Source organism: Lotus japonicus, chromosome 5 (assembly GCF_012489685.1).
Source record: "Lotus japonicus ecotype B-129 chromosome 5, LjGifu_v1.2".
In the NCBI taxonomy this organism is placed as follows: domain Eukaryota; kingdom Viridiplantae; phylum Streptophyta; class Magnoliopsida; order Fabales; family Fabaceae; genus Lotus; species Lotus japonicus.
Genome location: NC_080045.1, coordinates 23,875,771 through 23,902,313, shown reverse-complemented (window position 1 = coordinate 23,902,313; position 26,543 = coordinate 23,875,771). Strand labels below are relative to the sequence as shown.

The 26,543-nt window shown below is 36.8% G+C and overlaps 3 protein-coding genes across 4 annotated transcripts; all 3 read left to right on the top strand.

The window, feature by feature from the left end:
- Positions 1–3,660: 3,660 nt before the first annotated feature.
- Positions 3,661–7,254, top strand: LOC130720397 (E3 ubiquitin-protein ligase SINAT2-like). Its single transcript, XM_057571035.1, has 4 exons — positions 3,661–3,834; positions 5,242–5,546; positions 6,034–6,420; positions 6,715–7,254. Exons 2-4 carry the CDS (start codon positions 5,397–5,399, stop codon positions 7,033–7,035), a joined length of 858 nt encoding a protein of 285 aa, XP_057427018.1. The 5' UTR covers positions 3,661–3,834; positions 5,242–5,396; the 3' UTR covers positions 7,036–7,254.
- Positions 7,255–8,466: 1,212 nt separating this feature from the next.
- On the top strand, positions 8,467–14,642 carry LOC130720771 (uncharacterized). 2 transcript variants are annotated; one of them, XM_057571468.1, is made up of 3 exons: positions 8,467–8,795; positions 9,439–9,807; positions 9,888–14,642. In XM_057571468.1, exon 3 carries the CDS (start codon positions 11,720–11,722, stop codon positions 13,028–13,030), a length of 1,311 nt encoding a protein of 436 aa, XP_057427451.1. In that variant the 5' UTR covers positions 8,467–8,795; positions 9,439–9,807; positions 9,888–11,719; the 3' UTR covers positions 13,031–14,642. The 2 variants fall into 2 exon arrangements, with proteins under 2 accessions (XP_057427451.1, XP_057427450.1); XM_057571467.1 differs by having other exon boundaries at positions 8,468–9,807.
- A 2,977-nt stretch (positions 14,643–17,619) lies between these two features.
- On the top strand, positions 17,620–18,615 carry LOC130719342 (uncharacterized). The gene has a single exon (XM_057569968.1). The coding sequence runs from the start codon at positions 17,620–17,622 to the stop codon at positions 18,613–18,615; it is 996 nt and encodes a 331-aa protein (XP_057425951.1).
- The last annotated feature ends 7,928 nt before the right edge of the window (positions 18,616–26,543 follow it).

Here is a 26,543-nt window from a genome sequence, read left to right as displayed (position 1 = left end):
CATATATGATTTTCTGCAAATGAAGATTGTAAGATAAACTTTTTGTTATATGCAAAATTAAAAACCGAGGTAGAAATATTTTTGTTTTTGCAGCTCCTGGCTTGGATAATCGCAATATATATGGTGTATGGAAGATTGATAATACAGCTAATAGTTTCTCATATAAATATGGTTATGTATTATTGAATAGTATTGTTAGAATTAGATACTCTCCTCATTCATCAAGAATTTCAATGGTTCCTGGACATGCCCATGTGCTAAAATGTATTATATGCATTGTAGTGTAAAAATTTATGCATATGCATAAACCATCAGTCAAAAATGTTATATAAATATTTTTAATTTTAAATGTAGTTTTTTTTTTGAAATGAATTTTAAATGTAGTTGTGATATAAAAAATTGATGAACTCTAATTGAATTACTATGTAAATTATTTATAGTATCAAGACATAATATTTAAACTCTTTTAATTACGTAATAAATTAATAAAATAGTAATAACATATAATTATTTTTTTCTCTCATATTCCATTCTATTTTTGTCTTATTTTCTACTGAACCAAACAACTACAAAAAATCATTTGCTCTTCGTTTTTCCTCCTTTCATCTTCTTCCCTCTTTTATTAATTTCTCTTATTTTCACTTTACATCCAAACTCAGCATTAGATTCATCGAGAAAATAAAAAATAATATAATTTAGCTGACATATAGTGAAAAAGAAATGCAATTAGTACTTTAATGTTATAAATTACATTTTTTTTACTCTTTCAAACCACTTTATAATTTTCTTTCCATAAAACCAAGTGTTTTCTATATAATATAATCCACTCATAGAAAAAAAAAAACATTGGCCAAACCTATCACGTCCATGCTATCGAACATTTTTTAAGTGATTTGTCCTGGTACAACATTTTTTAAGTGATAAATCACATATTCTTCATAAAATTCAATTTTACAAATGAGCGAATATTTTTTGTTTGAAAGATAAATGAGCGAATATTATAGCAACGAAATAATAGTTTGTTTTTATATCGGATATTGATGATTTAATCACTGACTTTATATTCCTTTTATTCTCCAAATTATTTGAAGAGTCACACATTTAATTCTTATTTGAATTACGTTCAAAAATTGCAATTTTGGGTAAGTAACCTTATACTCATATTATCAATTTTATTTATTAAAGTAACATGATTAAAGAAATGCATTAAATCTTTAGACAGTGTCCGTGCATAACACGGGATACTACCTAGTAAAGTACATGGGAATTCGCAATAAATTCAGCAAATTCGTAAGTGTTCTATATTTAATTGTCCAAAAGAAAATTCGAAATGGAAAGTGGTTTAGTGGTATGGACATATTCAATTGATTGTGATGACCTTGGATCAACTCCCAGTTGGGTCATTTTTTTAATTATTTGCTCCATCCTTATTTCCAAGGTTATAATTCTTATTCAATTATGTAAATAATCAATTACTCAATGTTAATGCGTTTTATAATTTTCTTTTTGATTATGAGAATTTGATTTTTTTTAAAATCTTTTAGACTTTAATTTTAGTACTTATTCCTTTTAATTATCAATTAAAAATCTAAAAGAATCAAATATTATATAAGATGTGGGAGCAAAAATTCAAAATAAAATTATTCAAATTAATGTATATAAATTATCAGATAAATATTGGCTAAAAAGCACTTTTGGCCCCTGATGTTTCAAGTTTGTGCAAATTCTGTCCCTACTCTATTTTTGTCGATGTTTCTACCCCTCATGTTTTCAAACAGTGCATCGTCTACCCCTCATGTTTTCAAACAGTGCACCGTCTACCTCTCCGTCAGGGGTAGACGGTGCACTGTTTGAAAATATGAGGGGTAGAAACATCGACAAAAATAGATAGGGGCAGAATTTGCACAAACTTGAAACATCAGGGGCCAAAAATGCTTTTTAGCCATAAATATTTAAAGAGTAGTAGAGAAAACAAATTATAAAATTGTTGAACTCTTGCTTTCAAAAAAAACAATTGTTTAACTCTTTGGTTAAAAAAGAAAAGCAAATAATTAAAAAAGGAAAAAAAAAACACCCCTGGCTTGAGTAGAACCTGAGACATTAAAGACAATTCCCGATGTCAATACCACTTTTGCCACCATCCATTTCGTATATTTTCCTGGACAACTAAATATATATCGTTTATAAATTCGCAGGATTTAATGCGAATTCCCATGTACTTTTCTGCCCCCTTTGACCACGAAGTTGTCACTTCTGTGCAGGCAGAAATTCGCAAAAAATATTGCGAATTCAAGGTGTCTGTCACCGTTCCTAAGAGTCCGTGCATGCAAAGATTCTCTGCAGTTCGCCAAAAAACTTGCGAATTCAAGATATCCTATCCACGTTAGATCCTACATGTCCAAAACTACCCTATTTCGCTAAATAATTTTTTTTTCACCCTTTTTTGCTAATTAATTTGTTTTTTTAACATTATTTAGAAAAAAATTTCATAGTAAACACTAGACAACTTTTTTAAGAAAACAATTACAGTAGTCATTTTGTAAGGGTTTTAAACCTCCACAAAGTTAGTTTGTGCGGATTTTCTTATAAAATTTCTTCCAATTTTTGCTTCTTCCGGTGGATATTCTAACAAATTGATTTCATAAATACTTTCGTGCAAATTTTCTTGCAAAATTTTCCTACGAATTATTTTTGAAGGAAAATACGTAGGAAAAATAGAAGGTAAATCCCTAAGAAATTTAGCGTTTCTTAACGTGGTTCATCGGCGCTATTTTTTAACTGCATTTGGATTTAGCTGTTTGGCAAAATTGTTGGAACCACATCGCACACAAAGCAACCGATATTTCAAAATGCAATAGAAGAATATATTTATACAAGAGGCCAAGAAAAACCAAAAAACGAAAAAGCAAAACACTCAGACAGTTTAGCCCGAGTGAAACTAGTTCCTACAGTATCCATGAAGAGGAGTGGAAAAAGCTCATTAGGGGGATCTTAGATAAGGAGGAAATCTCTAGCCCGCTTAGCTCCTGCTTTTGCCAAAAAGTTCTCACACACATTACCTTCTCTTAGAGTATGGTGCAACTAAATCTCCCACTACTTGTGCATTAAGTCCCTAATATTAACTAAATCTCTAATTTTTTCGCTGTTTTTTAAATTCCTAAAACTTAATAGACTCTTGGACTTTTGGAATATCAAATGTGTATTTCATATTTTTAATACAATACTAATTATAAGATTTGAATATATTAATAAAATATAAACGTAGTAATGCACTAATAAAAATGTTTGAATTAATATTTTAAGTCAAATCTCGCAAACTTTTTCATATGTTACACATATCTCTTATAATATTTGTGGATATCTTTTGCATTTGTTAATATTATATTTACTAATACAATAGACTTTTCATATCAATATTGAAATTAACAATTTGAGTGCAGTTGAACATGAGTTAAATTTTTAATTGAATTTTAGTTAATTTAAAATTTATAAAAGGTACTTAAATCAAAAATTGAGAGCAAAATTGTTTGTTATGATGGAGGTGTGGCGTGGTAATAGGATCTCTGGTCCACCGTTGGGGGATCTGAGGAGCGTATGAAACGACAAAGCTAAAATAGTTTTATTTCTGAAAAACAAATTGCTGTCAAAACCAAATAACTTTTATAAATAAATAATAAATAACCGAAGGATACAAAACTACAAGGGTGCGGTTTCGAAGCAACAGAGAAGAAGAAGAAGGACAATACAACCTTGATGTCAACACTTTCCAACAATTAACACTTTCTTCTTCCATCTCTGTTGCTGTCTTTGATTTCCGCCACTTCAGAGCTCGTGGTATGAATTCTTCATTGTTTATTGCTCCATTTGCATCCTTTGGTTTTGTTTTTAAAGATGCTCCGGTTTGCGTTGTTCTTGATAGATACACAACTTGGTAATAAAAGCAGGTGTTTGTTTTTTTGTTTTTTTAATTTTCTAAAAAATTGGTTACTATTGTTTACATCTCGTGACTTTGTTTTTTCCTTTGTTTGATTATGGTTTGAATGCTTGTTTTTTGGTTTGTCTCCAATTTGTGTATCATGTGCTTGGGTTTGTTTGCATTGTGTTTCTATGTTTGTGAATATGAGGCTCGGTTTGCTGCTTCTGGAGGAAAGGCAATGTTGCATTGCCTATGATAAGTTATTGTTTGTGATGATAAATTTGAAGCTTTGTTTTGGTTTCTATCTTTCTTCTGAGATAAAGGTATTATTTCTAGGAAAGTTAATCTCTTTGTTATTTGATTTGCTTTCTTATTTGTTGTTTACTTATTGTAATGGTTTCTCTCATATTGATTGGTTTGATGGCTAGTTCAAAATGGGAGAGAAAGGAAAGAGTGAGATGTGGCAATACTTGGTTTCTTGTAAAATTGAAAGAATAGACACTGCATTATGCAGGGTTCACAAATTGTCATGCGAAGATGGTTAGCTAAATGATGTTCTAATTAGGAATATCAGCCTGAATGTTAACCATGGGGTTTTCCTTGATTTCCTATTATATACGATGTACAGTGAAAGGAAGCAGGAAGATATTGTTTGTGGAAAAGATTTGATTGTTGTTCACTCTGGTAATTTTTTGTGAATAATTCTCATAGAAAATGAGAATCTAGTGTTTAAGTAGAGTAAAATGAGGAAGGTACTTAATTTTATCAATTAAAAAATTTGAGCGGACTAAATTTTCTCTAAAATGTATTGAGGAACCCTGAAAACACACATTAGCTATAATAGAATGACTAAGACCACAACTAAGCCAAAATAATATGATATATGAATTTTTATGAACAATTTATCCCTTTCTTTTTAGTGAGAGGTTATGTTTACAAATTACATTTTGGACAACTACGTTGAATGTTGTTGGTCTCATGAATATTTTCATTTCTTGAAGTTATGAATTGATAGACTAATGTTACAAATAGTTTATATTTGCATATGGTTAATGTAAAATAGAGACACTTTAAGCTGTCAAATTTGAAGTTTGCCTACTTACTGGTGCATGTGAATGCATTTGGCTGTGTCACACCACCTGTAAATTATCCAAAGAAGCTATGCGGTTATTCTTATGACTAAATAAATATCTTGTTTCTTCTTGCGTATGTTCTTATTTTATCTATCTTTTATGGTATATAGATTACCAAAATATGACTATAGAGGCATATACTATTTGAGTTATATGCATTGACTGACTTTATTACTCTTTACTATTTAACAGATGTACAGTTCTTGTAAAAGGTCTCAACTCACATTTATGAGTCATAGTAACTGAGAAAGAAATATTGTAGATCTGAATTTTCAATGGCTCCAGGAGGCAGTTCTTTCAAAGAAGTCCTTGAGTCTCACCTGATATTTTCAGATTATTAGACCACTATGTCTAAAATGGAGGCCAACATTAATAGTACAGTCACAAAATCTAGGGTTGCGTTGGATGGAAAGATTGGCATTAATTCGAAGAATGATGTCTATGACTTACTTAAGTGCCCTGTTTGCACAAATTTGATGTATCCACCAATTCATCAGGTGCAATACTCAAAATTTCATTTTAATTTGAAATCTGCTTTTCTTCCTTCCTTATGTGTTTCTCGTCTGTGCATGTTCAAAAAACTCATTTTTTTTACTTCATGATGCCAACATAAATTGGATATGGGCATAGAACGGGTGCATTATGTCCATAGTCTTCATAGGGTGATTGCTTTTACATATATTTCTTTGTTTACTTATTCATCCACTGTGAAGTTTGCACCATTCAGTTTCATGCTAATGCATATTAGACTTCCATTAAGTACCTTGATAAATCGTTGAACTATATGTAATTAGCTTAGTGATTGATCTTGATTGAAACTTGAAAGAGATGGATGGGGTGATACTGTATGAATACCGTTTTGATTAGTTGATAACAATTCATACGGTTCTTTTCAATTAATTTTAAAATTGAATCTATATTATTTCAATTAGATGTTCCATTCTAATATCCTCCTAAACTTTAATTCTGATTTGTGTGTTTCAGTGCCCTAATGGCCATACATTATGTTCAAATTGTAAGATTTCTATGCATAACTGTTGCCCAACATGCTTCTGTGATCTTGGGAATATAAGGTGTTTGGCTCTAGAGAAAGTAGCTGAATCGTTGGAGCTTCCTTGCAGAAATCAGAGTCTAGGTTGTCATGATGTATTCCCATACTACACTATGCTTAAGCATGAGCAAAATTGTCGGTTTCGTCCGTACAAGTGTCCCTATGCTGGATCAGAGTGCTCTGTCATGGGTGACATTCCAACTCTCTTGGTCCATCTCAAGATTGATCACAAGGTTGACGTGCATGATGGATGCACCTTTAACCATCGATATGTCAAATCAAATCCACATGAAGTTGAAAACGCCATATGGATGCTAACTGTAAGTTATTCTATTTGAATTTTTTTAGACTATTGCTCTTAGGTTTACAGTGTTGGGTGTATTGGAAGCTACTGATTGCATAAGTAAAATGGTGTAGTCATATATTCTGATATGCTAAATTTTGAATTATCTTTTGAAATTTACTGAATAATTCAGTCAAAATGGTTTCATTGCATTGCAGAGAGTAACATTTTTCTGACCTATATTTGCATATTAACATTTCTCTAGTCCAATTCATGTTGTCATTCTAATAAAAAAGTCCTCCTCTTACATTTTGGAGTCTCTTCTATACAGGTTTTTAATTGTTTTGAAAGGTATTTCTGCTTGCACTTTGAGGCATTTTTGCTAGGAAAAGCTCCAGTTTATATAGCCTTTTTACGATTTTTGGGTGAAGACAATGAGGCAAGTAAATTTAGGTTCACTTTGGAAGTTGGTGCAAATAGCCGTAAACTTATATGGCAAGGAATTCCAAGGAGCATTCGCAATAGTCATAGAAAGGTTCGTGATTGTCAAGATGGACTCATCATTCCGAGGCACTTAGCTCTTTATTTTTCTAGTGGGGACAAGCAACAATTGAAGTTCAAGATCACTGGTCATATTTGGAAAGACGAATGAAAAAAAAACGTGAATATTTTAGGAGTTTTACAGCCGTTGTACAGAGCCATAAACTACATCAGTTTAAGATTTTGGTCTCTACAGAGAATGAAGCTTTTAGTTGTCTTCATGGTTTGTCCTTCAATTCATCACAAAATCTACTTGAGAACTACATTCAAGCTGGCCTTGAGCTTTCTTTCCTTTTATTTTTATTAAAATAATTATGTGCTTTTGAATGTAGGAATGAAACTTAGCATTGGTGACTTTCAATTCCAGCTATATTCCTCAGAGCAACACTGATATGAATCGACCACCCTAAAAAGAGGGTCTATGTAAGAAAATGTAAGAGAAAACTATAGGATAATAACTGCACGCTCAGACTCAGTCAGCCAAAGCTAGTTGGTTATTTGTAATCGAATTGTATCTTAATTGTTATAATCAATTAGGAAAGTATTTATTTGGATAGAAACTACCTTGAGATATAAATGAGAGAATATAGCAGGAGAATAGTCAGGAAATCATTAGGAAGTGTAAGGGATAGACATATACTCTTGAAATACAAAAGGTGTTCTATTCACTCTGATTCTCTTGGTTCCTGTTAGAAATAATGCAAAGGCTTCAAAGCACTTTTGGTCCCCACAAATTCCTATTTTACAAATGGAGTCCCTAAATTATTTTAATAGTACTCTCATTCTCAAACATTATCCTCCGTCAACATTCTTCCCCTCACCCCTTTTTCTGTAAAAAAAACTAACGTTTTAAACTTACATGTCATCTTTTAAAAATATTTTAATTGAGAAAATAATAAAAAATAAAAACCCTTAATCTTTATCTCCTTCCTCTAAATCTTTATTAGTTGTCCTTCGGCTCAATGTTTTGGCTATACACCTCCAATAAGAATAAATGTTAAAATCTGATCACAAATGAAAGATTCATCATCCAAGCTTGACTTCATTTTCATTGATCCCAAACCCATGAAACTCTTCTGACCACCAAAACCCAACCCAACCCATAATAAGCCACCAATACCCTATAACACTGCCATCACCACCATCATTACTGTCATCGCCACTATAAGTACCGCCACCACCTCCCTCACAATCACCTCCACCACCACCTCTCAATCACCACCACTCACCACCACCATTGCCATTGCCGCCACCACCACTACTGCCACAACTACCACCCTCTACCCCTACCACCACCACTACCATGTCCAATGGAACTCTCGGTGATGCAAGCTTTATACTATACAACATACCAAATATACTTTGAGTGATACTATTTGCTTTAGCATGATTATCTTCTATAAACAGATATACGAGTCTTGTAAAAAAAACTACTATGGGGAGGGAAGAAAAGATTTGACTCTATGTTTTTAACTATCCAAGCGAAAACCATAACCATTATTACCATGACTAATGTCATAGTATCTCCATCTCTATATTATAGATATATAAATCACAAACACGACACAAACACACAGTCTCACATGACACCAAATCTCATCTTCATTGTCATCAGCCACATCCTAATTCTTTTTTCCTTCTTCGATCTTCACTGATTTTCAATACGTTAGATTCCGATTCATATCCACGAAATTCAATCAAATTGGATCCATGGAAGCATTCTCTGGTCAATCTTCTTGAGTTTGAAGGAAGATGCCAGGATTAACAACCGGGAATGATCAATTCAGTGATGAGCAATCAAAACCTGCTCTCTCCGCCAATGGATTCTGGTCTAAGAACCTTGGCGACATTAGCCACAATCAGCTCCAGAAGGTACTGCATCCAATTATATGTTTTCCAGATTCATTTCTTTGTTATTGGATTGGAATTGTGCTAGATCACTGTTGTTTTTGTATTTGTTGTTGTGTTTGTTCATGATGTGTTGTTTAACTATGTATTGGATCTTGCAGCTTAAGAAATTCATTCATGAATTGCCTTGGGTCGTGGGTTTTAGGATGTTTGATTGTTGTTACATGCAATTTTATTACTTTTGTGTTTTGACAAATTGAAATTCAGTTTACTCCTTATGTTCACATCAATACCTTGTAAAGGTATATATAAATGAAGTGATGCTACATATGAATTTCGAATATTTCGATTGCCCATTCAGTTATATTCCACCCTTTTTTTTACACGCATTGCCTTGCTCGAGGTTGAGTTTAGGCAATGGCTTATTAATTATTATAAGCAACTAACAATTTTTTAAATAATGTGCTCGAGGTTTTAAATTTGCGGTTGGGTTGCCGAATTGCGGACAAATGTGGGTTGATGCAGCTGCAATTGCGGCCCCGAGGCCGATGCGGGGAGAAGAAAACCCTTTACATTGTGGCTGCAATTGCGGTTGCAGACCGCAATTTGAAATTCTGAATTTGGTTAATATGTCTCGCATTGCATTCGTTGCTTTCTTGTGATACAGTTCTGGAGTGGGCTATCACCACAAGCTCGGCAAGAACTCTTGAGGATAGACAAACAAGCGCTCTTTGAGCAAGTGCGAAAAAATATGTACTGCTCCAGGTGCAATGGGCTTCTTCTTGAAGGCTTTATGCAGATTGTTTTGTATGGGAAATCTTTGGAGCAAGAGGGAGCAGGTGTTCACGTTCCTTGAAGCAGACCTGGTGGTTTCAAAAATCAAAATAGCATTAAATCATCCACTTTGAATGGGGTCCAGGATGAAACTCAAGATCCATCGTTCCATCCTTGGGGAGGTTTGACCACAACGCGTGAGGGTTTGCTAACACTTATGGATTGCTACTTGTACTCAAAGTCTCTGAAAGGACTGCAAATTGTAAGTGCGACATATTTGTATTGGTTTCTCATGATGCAATCCTTTTCCCTGTTTGGTAGCTTATCTTTTTCTCATACCAGGTATTTGATGGGGCACGTGCAAGAGAGCGGGAAAGAGAACTGCTTTATCCTGATGCCTGTGGTGGGGGAGGCCATGGTTTGTGGACTGGTATGGGCTTACCGGCTTTGTAACTTAGCGGGCTTAGGCATTTCTGTAAACATTGGGCCTGGCGATCCATGACCCAAACGGGTCAAAACACAATCATATATATAAAGGACACCGCCCAAGCGGTGGGGGATCCAACGCATTTTCACTCATTTTACTTGTCTCATTTTACTTTCGCTCTCTGATTTGCTTAGCCCGACTCTCTGTGTTCTAGACCGGAACATTGGCGCCCACCGTGGGGCCGACGGAATCTTTCCTAGGCTTCATTTCTCACAGAAATGGTAACTCGATCCGGGGCGAACGGAGAGAGGAACCAAATCCATCAGGATAATGTTCCTCCCGACGTTCTTCAACGGATCATGGACGATCTCAATGATCTCCGCCAACATAATCAACAACTGCAAACTCAACTTGCTGAACTTAACCAAGTTAGGGGCTTGCAGGAGGGCGATCGAAGAATGGCCGAAACAGTTGTGGACTTTCAACCTTTCACAGATGAAATTGCAAACAGTACCGTCCCAGATAATTTGAAGACACTTGTTCTTGATTCGTATTTTGGAGATTCTGATCCAAAAGAGCATTTGGTGTACTTTAATACCAAAATGGTTATCGTAGGCGCTTCAGATGCGTTGAAATGCAAAATGCTTCCTTCAACTTTCAAGAAATCAGCGATGACTTGGTTTACCACTTTGCCGCCTCGCTCAATTGCTGGATTTATGGATTTGTCCGCCAAATATTTGTCTCAGTTCTCAACTATCGCGTCCAGAAGGTGACTCCAGCAGCTTTATTCAACATTCAACAAAGGCCTAATGAAAGCCTTCAATCGTTTATGGGGCGTTTCAATCAACTCTCAGTTCATTTGGAGGACAAGATGCCAGAGATTTGCATAGCAGCTTTTGAGTTAGGGCTCCAACCAAGCAGTTTGAACAGTAATTTAAGTCGTAAGCCCGTGGAAACAATGGTTGAATTGTGTAACAGGGTGCAGGGCTTCATTCGCGAGGAGCAAAGTGATCGCATAAAGAAAAACCGCAAAAATGCGGCGGTTATTGGCCAACAACAGCAAGGAGATTCGAAGAAGGCGACGGTTAACGATCAGCGTTCGGGTGGAGCGGTTTCCAAGGGCGAAAGAGGTTACAACAATTCAAGTCGTTACGATAACCGCTCCAACTTTCGCAATCGTGCTCAGCCTTATGGAAATCGTGGGTATGGACACTCAATGACGTGGACCAGAAACCAACAAGACAGGTCGGTCCCACTAGCGGTTAATTTGACAGAGGCTTTGCACATGTGTTTGGAGGCTAACACAATTCGTTTTTCGAAACAACCGAAACGCCCACTGGCAACGTGGACAGATCTAAGTGGTGTGAATACCATCGAATCGCGGGGCATAACACTGATGATTGTTTTACACTAAAGAAAGAGATAGAGGATTTGATAAAAGCAGGATGCATGACGAATCAGGCGAATTATTGCTATCAAACTATGCCGAAATATTGCTATCAAACTATGCCGTTTGGGCTTAAGAATGCAGGAGCTACTTATCAGAGGCTGATGGATAGAGTTTTTGAGAAACAAGTGGGGTGCAACATGGAGATTTATGTGGATGACATGGTGGTCAAATCGGAGGAAATGGGTGGACATTGTCTAGATTTAGCTGAGGCTTTCAGAGAAATCAGAAAGCACAACATGCGCTTTAATCCGGAAAAAATGTTCTTTTGGGATTCAAAGTGGAAAGTTTTTGGGCTTCATGATTACTAGAAGGGGAATTGAGGTCAATCCTGACAAGTGTAAAGCAATTCTGGAAATGCAAAGCCCAACATCAATGAAGGACGTGCAAAAGCTAACAGGAAGGATATCAGCTATGTCAAGGTTTCTACCTTGTTCTGGAAGCAAATCAGCACCATTTTTTCAATGCTTAAGGAAAAACAGAGTTTTTCAGTGGACAGATGAATGCGAACAAGCTTTTCAAAATCTCAAGGAGCATCTATCTAAGCCTCCTATATTGTCAAAGCCAATTCCAGGTACACCTTTATCGGTTTTCATTTCTATATCAGATAATGCTGTGAGTTCTGTTTTATTGCAAGAATGCAAAGATGAATTGAGAATTATATATTTTGTGAGCCATGCTTTACAAGGGGCTGAGACAAGATACCAAAAAATAGAAAAGGCTGCACTTGCCTTAATTATCTCCGCCCGAAAGTTGAGGCCTTATTTCCAAGGTTTTCAAATCAAAGTCAAAACTGACTTTCCTTTGCGTCAAGTGTTGCAAAAACCTGACTTGGCAGGGCGTATGGTATCGTGGGCTGTTGAATTGTCAGAGTTTGGTATTGTGTTTGAAAAGAAAGGTCAGGTTAAAGCGCAAGTGTTAGCAGATTTTGTCAATGAAATGTCTCCAGAGGTAAAGGTTTCAGAAGAGGTGGAGTGGATTTTGTCAGTTGATGGGTCATCTAATTTAAATGGCAGTGGAGCAGGAGTGGTCTTAGAAGGGCCAGGTGGAGTAATTATTGAGCAATCGTTAAAATTCGACTTCAAAGAAAGTAACAACCAGGCAGAATATGAAGCAATTATAGCTGGGATAAATTTGGCTATTGAGATGAATGTTCATTGTCTCGTGATCAAAACTGATTCTCAGCTGGTTGCAAATCAAATAAAGGGAGACTATCAGGCGAAGGATATTCAATTGGCCAAGTATTTAATGAAGACTCAAGAGTTGATGAAGCGCATGGATAGTGTACAGGTCAATCACGTTCCTAGAGAGGAAAATACCAGGGCTGATGTTCTCTCCAAGTTAGCAAGCACGAAGAATCCAGGTAACAACAAGTCAGTGATCCAAGAAAATTTGAAAAGTCCAAGTGTGAATGAAGATGATATTGTAATGGTAGCTGGAACAGCATCCCCAGATTGGATGGATCGAATTAAAATATGTTTAGAGGCAGATGGGGCAGACTTAGCTTTATTTTCCAAAGATCAGGTTCGCGAAGCCAGTCACTATGTGCTTTTGGGAGATCAACTTTACAGAAGGGGCGTAGGAGTTCCATTGCTGAGGTGTGTAACATGAGATGAGGCTAACATGATTATGTTTGAGGTTCATGAGGGAGTTTGTGCAAGTCATGTGGGCGGAAGGTCTTTGGCTGCAAAAGTGCTTAGAGCTGGGTTCTATTGGCCAACTCTGAAAAGTGATTGTATGGAGTATGCGAAAAAATGTGAGAAGTGTCAGGTTTATGCTGATTTGCACAGAGCACCTCCAGAAGTGTTAAGTTCTATGAGTTCTTCGTGGCCATTCGCTATGTGGGGCGTAGATATTCTGGGACCCTTCACTCCTGCAGGGGCTCAGATCAGGTTTGTTATGGTGGCTGTCGATTATTTTACTAAGTGGATTGAAGCAGAATCAATGGCGAAGATTACAGCTGAAAAGGTTAAAAAGTTTTATTGGAAAAAGATAATTTGCAGATTTGGTGTCCCAGCAACAGTGGTGTCAGATAATGGAACGCAATTCACAAGCAGAATAGTCAGGGATTTTTGTGATGAAATGGGAATTGAGATGAGGTTTGCTTCTGTTGAGCATCCACAATCTAATGGCCAGGTGGAAGCGGCGAACAAAGTAATTCTGAATGGCATCAAAAAGCGATTGGGTGAAGCAAAAGGTTTGTGGGCTGATGAGTTATTAACAGTGGCCTGGGCTTACAACACAACACCCCAATCCACTACAGGTGAAACACCGTTCAAGCTTACATATGGGGTGGATGCAATGATTCCCGTGGAGATCCAGGATATGACTTTCAGGGTTGCAACATATGATGAGAATCAAAATCATGAGAATAAGCTGATAGATTTGAATTTGGCTGAGGAAGTGAAAGCAGAGGTTCGCTTGAGGTAGGCTGCAGTGAAACAAAGGTCAGAAAGGCGTTACAATACCAGAGTGGTTCCAAGGCACATGCAAGTAGGTGATCTTGTTTTGCGCAGAAAGGCTAAAGGTCCAGATGATTCAAAGTTATCACCTAATTGGGAAGGTCCTTACAGAATTCTGCGTGATTTGGGACAAGGGGCTTACCACTTAGAAGAACTATCTGGGCGAAGGATTCCGAGGGCTTGGAATGCACAGCACCTGCGTTATTATTACAGTTGATTCGCCCAACGTGTGGAGCATTGTTGTTTTAGTTTGTTTGTTGTGTTAAAGACTATGTGGTGTGTTCTCTTTATGGTTTGTGTGTTTGTATCGTAAAAACTACGTTTGTTTGTGTGTTAAGACTTAGTGTAACGTGCTCTTTTCTCTACCTGAAAAGGAGAGTTTTTAATGAGGCGTTGCACATTATAATGAATAACAGGTATGCACTCTTTTCTCTACCCCAGGCGGGAGAGTTTTTAACGAGGCATAACCTTTTTAAAATATTTGCCTTGATCCGCATAATATTTTTCTTATTTACAACTTAGGTCTATCAATTGGGCGATGTCAGACAATTGAGAAAGAGTAAGTCTCTTAAAACTAGAGCATTTGGCCGCGAATTCATGAGCACAGCCTTAATTTGGATTTAAGCTTGTCCAATTTGAATTCATGTTTTTAGTGGGTTTTAATGACAGAACACAACGTATGGCATTGGTTCGCCATACGTCGCCTTTAATATGCTTTACATTTTTTACAAGTTTCAAATATTTTCATATCTGTCTTATGTGACAACAACACAGGTAATGATTGCCTCGTACAGTGAGCCAGATTGCAGAAATGACAAGCAAATATTTTGGTCAAGATCTGACGACTAAGACAAAGCGAACCACTTTAGCCCGGGCGCACATGTGAAGTCACAAGAATAAAGGCGAAGCCGTCTTATTATATTGCTATTCTGCTGTACTTTTACCAGAGCCTGCGAGCTCATTGTAACTTTTGTGATTTACAGGGCGTTAGAATTATACTGTGGGCTTTGCTATAAGACACACTGCGTCTTAAAGAAGACTTTAAGACTGGGTGTCTTGTGGGCTTGTGGACTGGTATGGGCTTACCGGCTTTGTAACTTAGCGGGCTTAGGCATTTCTGTAAACATTGGGCCTGGCGATCCATGACCCAAACGGGTCAAAACACAATCATATATATAAAGAACACCGCCCAAGCGGTGGGGGATCCAACGCATTTTCACTCATTTTACTTGTCTCATTTTACTTTCGCTCTCTGATTTGCTTAGCCCGACTCTCTGTGTTCTAGACCGGAACAGTTGGATAAGCCAAGCAATAGTGAATTATGGCAGAGGGCATGGGACAAGGGAAACCTGTGCTCTGCATACTGCTAGACTTTCATGTGATACGCTGGTTGATTTTTGGTCAGCACTGGGCGAGGAGACAAGGCAATATCTTCTAAGGATGAAGGAAGAAGATTTTATAGAGAGACTCATGTACAGGTGGTTATTTGATTGTACATTCCACGCACTTTTAGACTTAGATATTGAGAGTTTGATATCGATGGAATAATAGTATAAATTATTGAACTAGAAGCAGTTAAGTTGAGATGCATCTGAAGGGTTTAAATGCCCTGAATATGGCAGACCAGGATCAAGTATTTTGTGCCCTTTTAAAAATTTGGGAATTCATGTTAAGTAGCTTCTAACTGTTTGATGATATTCTGATCATTCATATGCAAGTAATTTGCAATGGATTATATATTTGTCTGATTAAAGACAATTGAACTGTTGGCTTGATGTTAAAAAGTTGAACGAGGGAGCTCAGACATGGAGTTAAGAATTGAATCAGCAGCATGCATGAAATGCAGTAAATGAAGAGTGAATTATGCTGCATTAATAGAAAAGTTTTTTCAGTCGAATAATCAGGCAGATGAATGGCACATGTTATTCAGATTCACGAACTTTTGAAGTTTTAAGATGAACCAATAGACTAGTGTCAATGATAGGTTGTAATGAGTTGAGATGTTTATTATATGTTGGTTATTAATGCCAGGTATTCAGTTCTTCTCTGCTGAAATGCATCTATTCTGTCTGCTTTCATTCGGATCTGGAGCCCACTAGGAGATGGCAAGTGCTGGATAAATATTGCATGCATTGCCACCACATGTCTGCTTGTAAAGGTTTTGTCCTGAATTTTGCTTAGGATAGTTGAAATATTGCATAATGAAACCATTACCCAAGTGAGTCAATGTCCATGGTAGAATTATGAGTATGACATGAAGACCTTGAGATGTAGAATGATTTAGGTTGTTTGTTGGACAATCTTCATCTGTGACATAATAGAAGGTATGGTAAGTTGGATACTAGGTACTTTATAGATTGTATAAGTTAGTTGTTGGATAAGAAAAGTTACTTCCTTGAAGGCTATTTAAGGAAGCTTTGACTCTGAAGTCGAAGGGGATTAATTAGGGATTGATTAACTAGAGGGTGTGGTGATCTGGTTTGTAAGGAGTGTTAAGATCTCACATTGACTATGAATATGGCCAAAGTACACATCATAATAACTTGAGCTAGCTTTTGGTTTTGGAGTTGAGTTGGGAGAAGTCCATTATCAATTATAATATAGTATCCGAGCTTGTTGTAGACCTGATATTGTGCAATCTCCAATTATAGTAACTTGAGTTTAGCTTTTGCGTCTGAAGTTACATGCCCTTTCATCAAAATAATAGATATTAAGTCACATTTTATGTTTCATGGAATTTGTTTAAAATTGTCAACATAGTGTCTGGTTGGTGGCATGTTCCACTTCCTATGAGAACTTGTTCCCTTCTATTCAAGCCATTAGATTTAAAAGAATGAATTACTTTGGTTTTTTATCGACTTCGTTTCCTCCACTGTTCTCATGCTACTTAAAAGACATCAAATTTTCACTTAATTTCTAGCATGGTATAGTTTATATTGTCAACATTTGAAACTATGTATGAACCCTTGCTTAAGAGCTGTGTGTTTGTGTATATTTGAACTTAAATATTTAATATTTTACTAAAAGATTCTTTATCTGTCAGGTTTGATAGCAAGAGGTTTTGCAGAGATTGTAGAAGAAATGTTATTCATGAATTCAAGGAACTAAAAGAACTCAAGCGCATGCGCAGAGAACCAATGTTGTCAGACTCGCGAGTATACTCATAGACTCACGAGTCTAGGTGGGGAAAACGGGTTGACTCGACAGCACACTCGTTTTTTTGGCTCATACTCAGTAGACTCGGTGGACTCGCGAGTCAATGACCGAGTCAGTGAGTTACTTTTTTTTTAAAAAAAATTTAAATCCCTAATTTTTTAAAATTCCCAATTCTGTTAAAACATAATTTTGCGAGTGAACCTTCATTACTGTTTTCGCGAGTCAGCCTCCATTACTGTTTCCTCTTTCTCGACCTGCTTGCTTATGCCGCCTACTTCTGTCGCACCGCCGCCTTTTTTCGCCGTCCAAGGCCGTCGCGCCGCTGCCGGAGTACATCGCACCTCCCTTTTTCGTTTGTTTCTGGTAAGCTTCCAACTTCTCACCCTTTTTCTTTCATCTCCCTGTTTGTTTGCTTCTTCTCCTTCCTTTGCTTCTATTTTTTTTTCATCTCCCTGTTCGTTTGCTTCTTCTCCTTCTTTTGCTTCTATTTTTTTTCATCTCCATTCTCCCCCGTTCATTTGCTTCTGTTAAGGATCCTTACCTTTTATTTTTGTTTTCTGGTATGGGACAGTGATTGTATAAATGTCAGGGGTTGGAAATTCACAAAACACTGATGCTGGTACTGCTGCTAGTGCTTCTTCTACCGTACGAGGAAGACTGAACTATCCTGGAAGAAGAAATGATCCTGGGTGGAAACATGGGGTAGATGTTCTTGGAATTGGCAAAAACGTTCGTTGCAACTATTGTCACGTCAATTTTTGGGGAGGAATTAATAGATTCAAGACAAACCTTGCTTGTTTTGGAGGATATGATGGACGATGTATTAGTGTCCCAGATGATGTGATGCAATCATATAGGCAAATTGTGTCTGAGGCTGAAGATGCACAAAATAAAAATAGGCAATTGATTGACATTAGTGCAGAAAATGATGTGGAGGTTGAGGTTGCTAGGCGTCAAATTCAAAGCAAAGGGAAAGGTCTTCTTAGCTTGACATCAAAGGGAAAGAGTAGTGGAGGAGGGGTGCAACAACATTTGAATGAAATGCTGAAAAAGGACTTGAAGGAGCAAGCTTATGACGAAATTGCTGAATTTTTCTTCACAAATGGTCTTTCTTTCAATGTGGGGAAAAATCATGCTTTTGTAAAGATGTTGGAGACTGTTGGGAGATATGGATGTGGTTTCAAACAACCTTCTTATAATGATATTAGAGAAAAGCTTTTGAAACGAGTTGTGGCTCGAACTCATGAAATAAGAGATGAATTTAAGGAGGAATGGAAAAAAACTGGTTGCACAATCATGTCTGATAGATGGACGGATAGGAAAAGGCACTCAATTTGCAACTTCATGGTAAATAGTCCTAAAGGGACACTTTTTCTGTATTCATTGGACACTTCTGACAATTGGAAAACCACTGATAAGGTTTCAAAAATGTTGGAAGATGCTATCAATTATGTTGGAGCAGAAATTGTTGTCCAGGTGGTTACAGATAATGCTGCAAATTACAAAGCAGCGGGAGAAAAGTTGATGCAGACAAATAGATCATTTTTATTGGACTCCGTCTGCGGCACATTGCATTGACTTGATATTAGAAGATTTTGAGAAGATTTTGAATGTATATAAAGTCACTATAAATAAGGGAAGAAATATCACCACCTACATATATTCCATGACTACGCTTATTACTTTGTTGAGGAAAGAGACTTCTGGGAGGGACTTGATTAGGCCTGGTGCGACTCGCTTTGCCACATCATATTTGACTATATCTTGTCTTAGTGAACTCGAAACACCATTGAGGGCCATGTTTGACTCGGAAGACTGGAGGTCAACTAAGTTTGCTACTTCAACGAGGGGAAAAATGTGCAAAGAATAGTAAAGGATTCTCAATTTTGGAAGAACATAGTGCTATGTCTCAAGGCTGCTGGTCCTATGACTCCTTCGCTTGGTGGATTCAGAAGAAAGACCAGCCATGAGTTTCATATATGATGTGATTGATACCGCTAAAGAGAAGATAATAGCAAACTTCAAGGATGTCAAGAAAAGGTATATAAGTTTTCATTATTCATAAATTATTTTCACTCTTTCTTGAAACTAAATGTTCTCTAATTTATTTGTATATATTTGTTGTTTGCATATTGTAGATATGAGTCTTTATGGAAATCATTGATGAGAGGTGGGATAAACAACTTCATAGACCCTTACATGCAGCTGGATATTATCTTAATCCCCACTTCCATTGGGATTCTAATTTCAGAAAAGATGATGTTGAGGTCAAAGAAGGGCTATACAGTTGCATGATAAATATGATACCCAATGCCGCAGAGAGAAGAAAGATTCATGCCTGTTGAAAGATTTTTACTGAACCACTTTCGAATCCTTCAAGATTCAATTTTAGTATAGCATAGGGTTTTTGTCGTATACGCAGGGAATTGCTTATACAAATGCCGTTCTCTAGTGAAATTACTCAAGCAATGGATTTCCAAAAGGGTTGATGATTTTAGTGATCAAATGCTAATGTAAATTAAATAAAGCGAGAATAAAAGATGATTGATATCAAGAGAAAAAGCTGTTGGAATTGGAGTTCACCGTTTAACTATTAGTGTCCTATGATTCTATATGAATATTCATTCCTATCCATGATTCATTTACATCATTTCTACCCTACTTCATTGATTCCTCACATGAGTGGATATCTATAACTTACTTTCCTAAACATTGATTCCTCACATGCATAGAAAAGCTAAGTTATCTTTAAGCTCAGATGTTTAAGGGACTAACAAACCTAACTCTATTCCTAGCAATTAGATTTATTAGATGGTTAACTCTAGGTCGGACTCTAGACGTTGTAGCTTCCGCTCTTACGCCGAATCAAGCGATATGTTCTAGGTGCGCAAACTAAAACATAACATTAAGAACAAGAGAAAACTATTGAATCATGTAATAGAAACGATATTTTCATATAGAAATCAATAAGAACAAGCCATAGTTAAAGGCTACATCCAAATCCAACAAAGAAACTCAGCAACCCATATCCATGGATTGCTTACAAAGCTTACAAGAGGAAACTAATGTGAAAGCGGTGACCCGTGCCGTCCTCGGTGTGTCTCCAACACGATGGATGGTGGATCAAAGATGCCAAAGTTTCTCTCTTCCTTATCTCTGCAATTTTCTCTCCAAGAGGTCCAAAATATGTTAAAAGATGATTAAATTCTGATTTGGTCGAGCTTTTTATAAAACAGGACAACAATCTCGCTTAAGCTGATAAAGGTGTCGCTTAAGGGAGCAGGTTTCTTCACGTTCAGGTAAGGTCTTTGGCTTAAGCGAGACCATTTCTCGCTTAAGCCGAATTGTCTTCCAGAACCACTGCTACTGCCATGTAATTTGGCTTAAGCGAGGCAACATTTGGCTTAAGCGAAGTTCAATATATCTGCCACTGCTACTGCCATGTAGTTTAGCTTAAGCGAGCCAACTTTTGGCTTAAGAGAACTTCAATATTTTTAACCCCTTTTGATCTTCAAATGGTTGGATCTTCTTGACTTTTCTCCTACAATAAAAACCAAAGATTCTAAATGATAAAACTAACATATCTTACATAATATCTATATATAAACTATCTACTTACTAAATTAAACTATTTGAGGGATAATTTGAAAGATAACTTACACATTTAGAACAGATAAGTACCAAAATTAATATAGAAAATCAGGTAAATTTGGCACTTATCAATGCCCAACTGATTGAGTTTCAAAATAAAAAAGGCATGTTTGGACTAGAAGATGCACAAAGTGTTAGGAAGACAGTGACTCCAACAGAATGGTAGGAGGCTTATGGAGATCGTTGTCTCGAACTAAGGAGTTTTGCCATTCGGGTTCTAAGCTTGACTTGTAGTTCTTTCGGGTGTGAGCGCAATTGGAGCGCATTTGAAATGGTATGTTTGACTTGTATCTCACTTTGTTTCTCTATATTAATATATGACTTAGAATTTAGGAAGTTATGATATTTTTAGATAATAATGAAATTGTAAACTTATGTTTTATTTCTAGGTGCATACAAAGAAAAGGAATAACCGAATAAATTGCACCAAAAGAAGATGAATGATCTGGTTTATGTTATGTACAACTTGCAGTTGAAGAATAAACCAAATAAGAGAAATGTTGTTGCCTCTTGTTCTTTTCAGGAAGTTGCTTCAGATGATGAGTGGATAACTGAGGAAGGAGAAGATGTTAATGTCAATGAAGAAGTTGGACATGAACATCTTAATGATAATGATGTTAATGTTGATTTGGATGAAGTTGGAAGTATTAGTCATACTAATTCAAGTGGAATTAGACAATAATTTTCATTTGATTCTGATGAAGGTGATGGCAATGATGATGGTGGAGAATCTGAAGATGATGATGTTGATGATCATGCAATGGAATAATGAAGATGTTGCTGAAGGAGGAATTTAAACATCATGAATTATGAAGTTTGCTTTTTGGTTATTTATGTACTTTGCTTTAATGCTTATGTTGTGGTACTTTGAGTATGTACTTTGTTTTGGTGCTTGAGGAACGAGTTCATGTAGCATGCAAGAAAATCATTACATTAGAAAAGCAGGTCTTAGTTATTTATGCTTTTATTAGACAGACTTTTTGGGATAAAATTAAATATCTGAGATCTTGCTTCTATCTTGAGATTCTACTTCCTTAATCCTTTACAATATTTTTGCAGATGAAACTTCTTGAAGAAGAAGAAAAGGAAAAGCGTGAAGAAGAAGAACACAAGGAGAGGAAAAGGACGAAAGAAAGGAAAAAAAAAACTTCGGAGGAAAGAAAGATTCAAAGGAAAGGAGAAAAATATAGAAAGCAAGTGTTCTGAATCAATTGATTGTCCTGACTCTCCGGAAGTCTCAAAGGAAGAATTGTCTGCACCTGCTGATATGGAGCAAAATAATTCTATTAGAAGCAGGAATTCAGTTATTATCACGGATGAGGCTAAATTATCTCAGGGAAACCATCTTAACATCCAAGATGACGACTTCTCTAATGAGTGTAGCACTTTGAAAACACAAGACCACTCTTGTGATGACTATAATGGAGACTTTGCAACTGCACATGATAGGAATGGTACGTCTAGAGTTGAACAACCTAAGGTTTACCGCCAAAGACTTAGATATAGGAAATAATTTCAACTGGATATGTCTTTAAAGTGGTCTGACATGCGCCTTAATGCGGGTCTTTCAGAAAATGGTGTGATGGTTGCAAGATATCAGCCAAGAGACTATGGAGATAATTTTGGGACATCTTCGAGGGGAATCAATGGATTGAACAGACAATCAAAAATAAATGTTCCAAAAGCCAATGGTCGGGGTGTTGGTCATATGTGTAATGAGAAGCTCTATAGTTCCAATTTCCAGATGAGTGACAGATATGATTTCCGTTCTTGCAATTGTAGCATGAGTAATAGAATGACCAAATTTAGGGAGACAAAAGCCGCAAATAAGTTTGAATATGCTATCGATACATCTAAGCAGTTTTATCATGGAAGTAAGTATAATCAGGTAGACTTATTGCATGAGAGTAATGGAAGACCCAAAAGTAAAGTCATCTCCGAGAACTATCCCAGCAGGGATTTGCTTCAATCAAAGAAAGTTTGGGAGCCTGTGGAATCACACATTAAGTATGCTCACAGTCGTTCGGACCCTAATGTTACCTTGAGGTCCACAGGTCTATCACATGTTGAAGTTGGTGATTCAAGTCAAATTCATGGTGATGATAATGATTCGAAGAGAGGTGGAATGGGTGAAGGTAGTCAGAATGATCTTGATACAGAAGCTGAAGGATCTTGCAGCTCCACAGAAATTGCATCTAAGGAACCTAGAATATACGTGAAGAATGATTCTCCTTGGAATAATTCTTCTGATCACAGTCAAGGTATCACTTCTAGTTCTTATATCTCATCATGCTTAAGCGAGGGTGATAATAATATAACCTCTTCAAACCATGATAGCACGAAATCCTCAACATCAGATTCAGAATATGCTAGCCAAAAATCCGAAAGAGATAGTTCAACCTACATTGACTATGGCTTGTCTGGCTGTCATGAAGCTGAGCTAGAGAAAATCCATAATGAAAAGGGTGATGGCTTGGAAATGAGGTTACAATCTAGTTCATCTTTGGATGTAGCGGGGAGTGATGCATTGTGTAATCCTGTGGTGGAAATTGCCCAAAATTTGGAAAATGAGCTTTCCTCCACTAATTTGTGTTCTCAAAATCGAAACTTGCCTCCCCCAATTCCAAACCAAAACATACAATTTCTAGTGTTTCATACTCCTCCTGCAATGGGTTATTACCATCAAAATCCGGTTTCGTGGACAGCTGCTCCCACAAATGGGTTGATGCCCTTCCAACACCCAAATCACTATTTATACGCTGGCCCTCCTGGATATAGCTTAAATGAAGACCCACACTTCTGCTTGCAGTACAGTCCTTACAGCAACTCACACCGCTATTTAACCCTGTGGTATTCTTGTTTATCATCCCATTTCCAGAGCAAACGACCTAAATGCAGGGGAATGATTTCAAATTTCTAAGGCAGCATCCATGCAAGAGCCTTCTAACGGATCTATTGCAGAAAGGGTTGTTCCAGCTCCAGCTAAAGCAGCGTCGAATTGTGAAAATAGACTTGGTAATACTGCCAAGTTACAAGAGAGTAACGATGGTATTTCCTTGTTTCATTTTGGCGGGCCTGTAGCCCTTTCAACTAGTTACAAAACGGCCACTGTTTCTTCAAATGACGAAAATGCTCCAAACTTCAATCCAAATAATTCGTCAGATCATGTTGAAACAGATCATGGTTGCAATAGGAATGAGACTGTTGTCGTAGAGGAGTACAACTTGTTTGCTGCAAGTAATACCTTAAGGTTTTCGATTTTCTGAATGAAGTGATAAGTGTAAGGTGGCTGCTGTGGAATTCAGCCCCCATCTTCATTCTTCATGCGGTTATGGAGTTTTGAATATCTTGTAATTTGGTAAACAATAAGCTTCCTTCAGCAAATTATAATTTTTTTCCTATTGTTTTATTAGTTGATTGTTACCAATTTGTCTTTTTCGTATGTTGTGGAGAAAGATTGTGAGGGCTGGTATTTTGAATTTTTTTTTTTTTTTTTTGTGTGTGAGATCACCCCAACCAACCCCCCTCCCTCCAAGTCTCAAAGAAACAATTGTTTGTGGAAATTTGTTTTTCTTGTTATGCTGTAATCAAAGTTGCTTCATAGTGGAAGCCATATCGAGGATTTTGAAAGAAAATTATCTTTGTGCTAAGTGCTGTATTTGCTTGAATGGTTTTTCTCAATGGGTGGAAAATGTATATGGTAATTTGATTCAGTTTTGCATTCCATTATTCTCTAATATGTGTGCTCACTGGACATTATGTTATGATATTAGAGAGACGCAAAATTTATGTGTTTTGTTATGCAGAGATTGTAAGTTTCATATTATTTTAACGGGAGCGTGAGTATACCCACCTCCCCTCGAAGACGTGATTTTAAGAAGCCGTATTTGTGCGTGTTTGGTTCTGCGTCTCCAGTTTTCAAAATCGAGTATGAGGAACAAACGTTGATCTTGAATGAGATCAAGATGTTTGGTTCCTCTGCTCCAAAGCTGATTCTGTTGTGCGATGCGAGTTTGGCTGAAGTGTCGGAGAGTCGCTTCTCCTTTTGAGAGTGTCAATTATCTCGAAGAGTGAAATTTTTTCCTTTATACCCTTTTTCCCTTTACTCAACCGCCCTTGAATCTTCATTTGCCACTGCCAATCGATTCTAGAAGGGTTTGTTACTGTCATGGTTTCAATTTTTCTTGTTTGGTTCAAATTTTTGGAGCGGAGCGGAGGGGAATGGAAGGGACCAAATTTCCTCCTAATTCAATTTTGTGTCTCCTCCAAAAATGGGAGGAATGGGAGGGGAAACATTTTTATACGACAAAATTGACCTTGAATTCAATTGAAATCTAACTTTTGTCGTTCCAGTATGAAACCTGCCCTACTTGTGGTCTTGTCTAGTTGTGTTGGTTAGAAACTAGTGATCCATAACACTGATTTGCATCAATCTATATTGTCGTATATTTTCTCATTTGAATTTTAATCATTCCTTCAATTTTCGGCCCTCAAAACAAAAATTCAATATCAACAATTTAACAAGGCAATGTTTTTCAGTTTGTTACGTTATTATGTAAGTATTTGAATTTTAATCATTCCTTCAATTTTCGGCCCTCAAAACAAAAATTCAATATCAACAATTTAACAAGGCAATGTTTTTCAGTTTGTTACGTTATTATGTAAGTACTATGTCTTTTCCAATGATCATTGGCAGTTATTTAAAATGTGTATTTTAAAAGTTGAGTCTGTGAGAAGAAGAAGAAGAAGAAGAAGAAGAAGAAGAAGAAGAAGAAGAAGAAGAAGAAGAAGAAGAAGAAGAGGAGGAGCATGAGGAGGAGGAGGAGGAGGAGGAGGAGGAGGAGGAGGAGGAGGAGGAGTATGAGGAGGAGGAGGAGAAGAAGAAGAAGAAGATGAAGAAGAAGAAGAAGGAGAAGAAGAAGAAGAAGAAGAAGAAGAAGAAGAAGAAGAAGAAGAAGGAGAAGGAGAAGGAGAAGGAGAAGGAGAAGGAGCAGGAGGAGGAGGAGGAGGAGGAGGAGGAGGAGAAGAAGAAGAAGAAGAAGAAGAAGAAGAAGAAGAAGAAGGAAGAAGCAGGAAGAGTTAGAGACTTGAAGAGAAAAGTTCAAGAATCAAATTCAACACAAGGATTCAAGTCCAACTCGACAAACACCATGATATACCATCGTCCGTATGCTAAAAAGTTTGAAGTGCACAAGCATCGTCTGAAGACTCTAGAGTTCATAAAGCGATGATCAACGTACAAGAGAGGAATTGAAGACAATAAAGATTAATTCTACGCATAGTGAAAATGATCCTAATCAAGCATCAACAGGAAAGCAACAGATCAACTCAATCAGGCATCATCACTAAAGCATCAAATATCCACTCCATGACTAAAAGAACAAGAATGCTGGAGAAATATGAATGATGCAAAAGAATGTCTATAAGACTATGCCAACTTAACAAGCATTATGATCTGGCGTCGTTTATACATTTTGGTATGATCAGCTGAAGCATACAAGGAAAATTCAACATGTTCTAAGACCTTGCATCTTCTCTACAAACGTCCGATCTCTCTAGTCTAGAAAGTTAAAGCTCACAGCTTGGATCGTCGGGAGTTCAACGTCTCACTATTACAAGGATTCAAGAAGTCATCGTCTGACTTTAACTCCTGTGCAAAGTGTATCTATCTAAATAATAATCAAAGTAATGAAGACTCAATAAGTCAAAGAGAAATGAGTTTTATGAAGAAGCGATTAGATCGAGCAACTAGAACTGAGCAAATGCTTGTTCACATGTGACTAGTTGAGCCTGACATCAAGTACAAATCAAGGCACAAAGCTATCACATCCACATAAGCTATGAAGAGTGCCTAA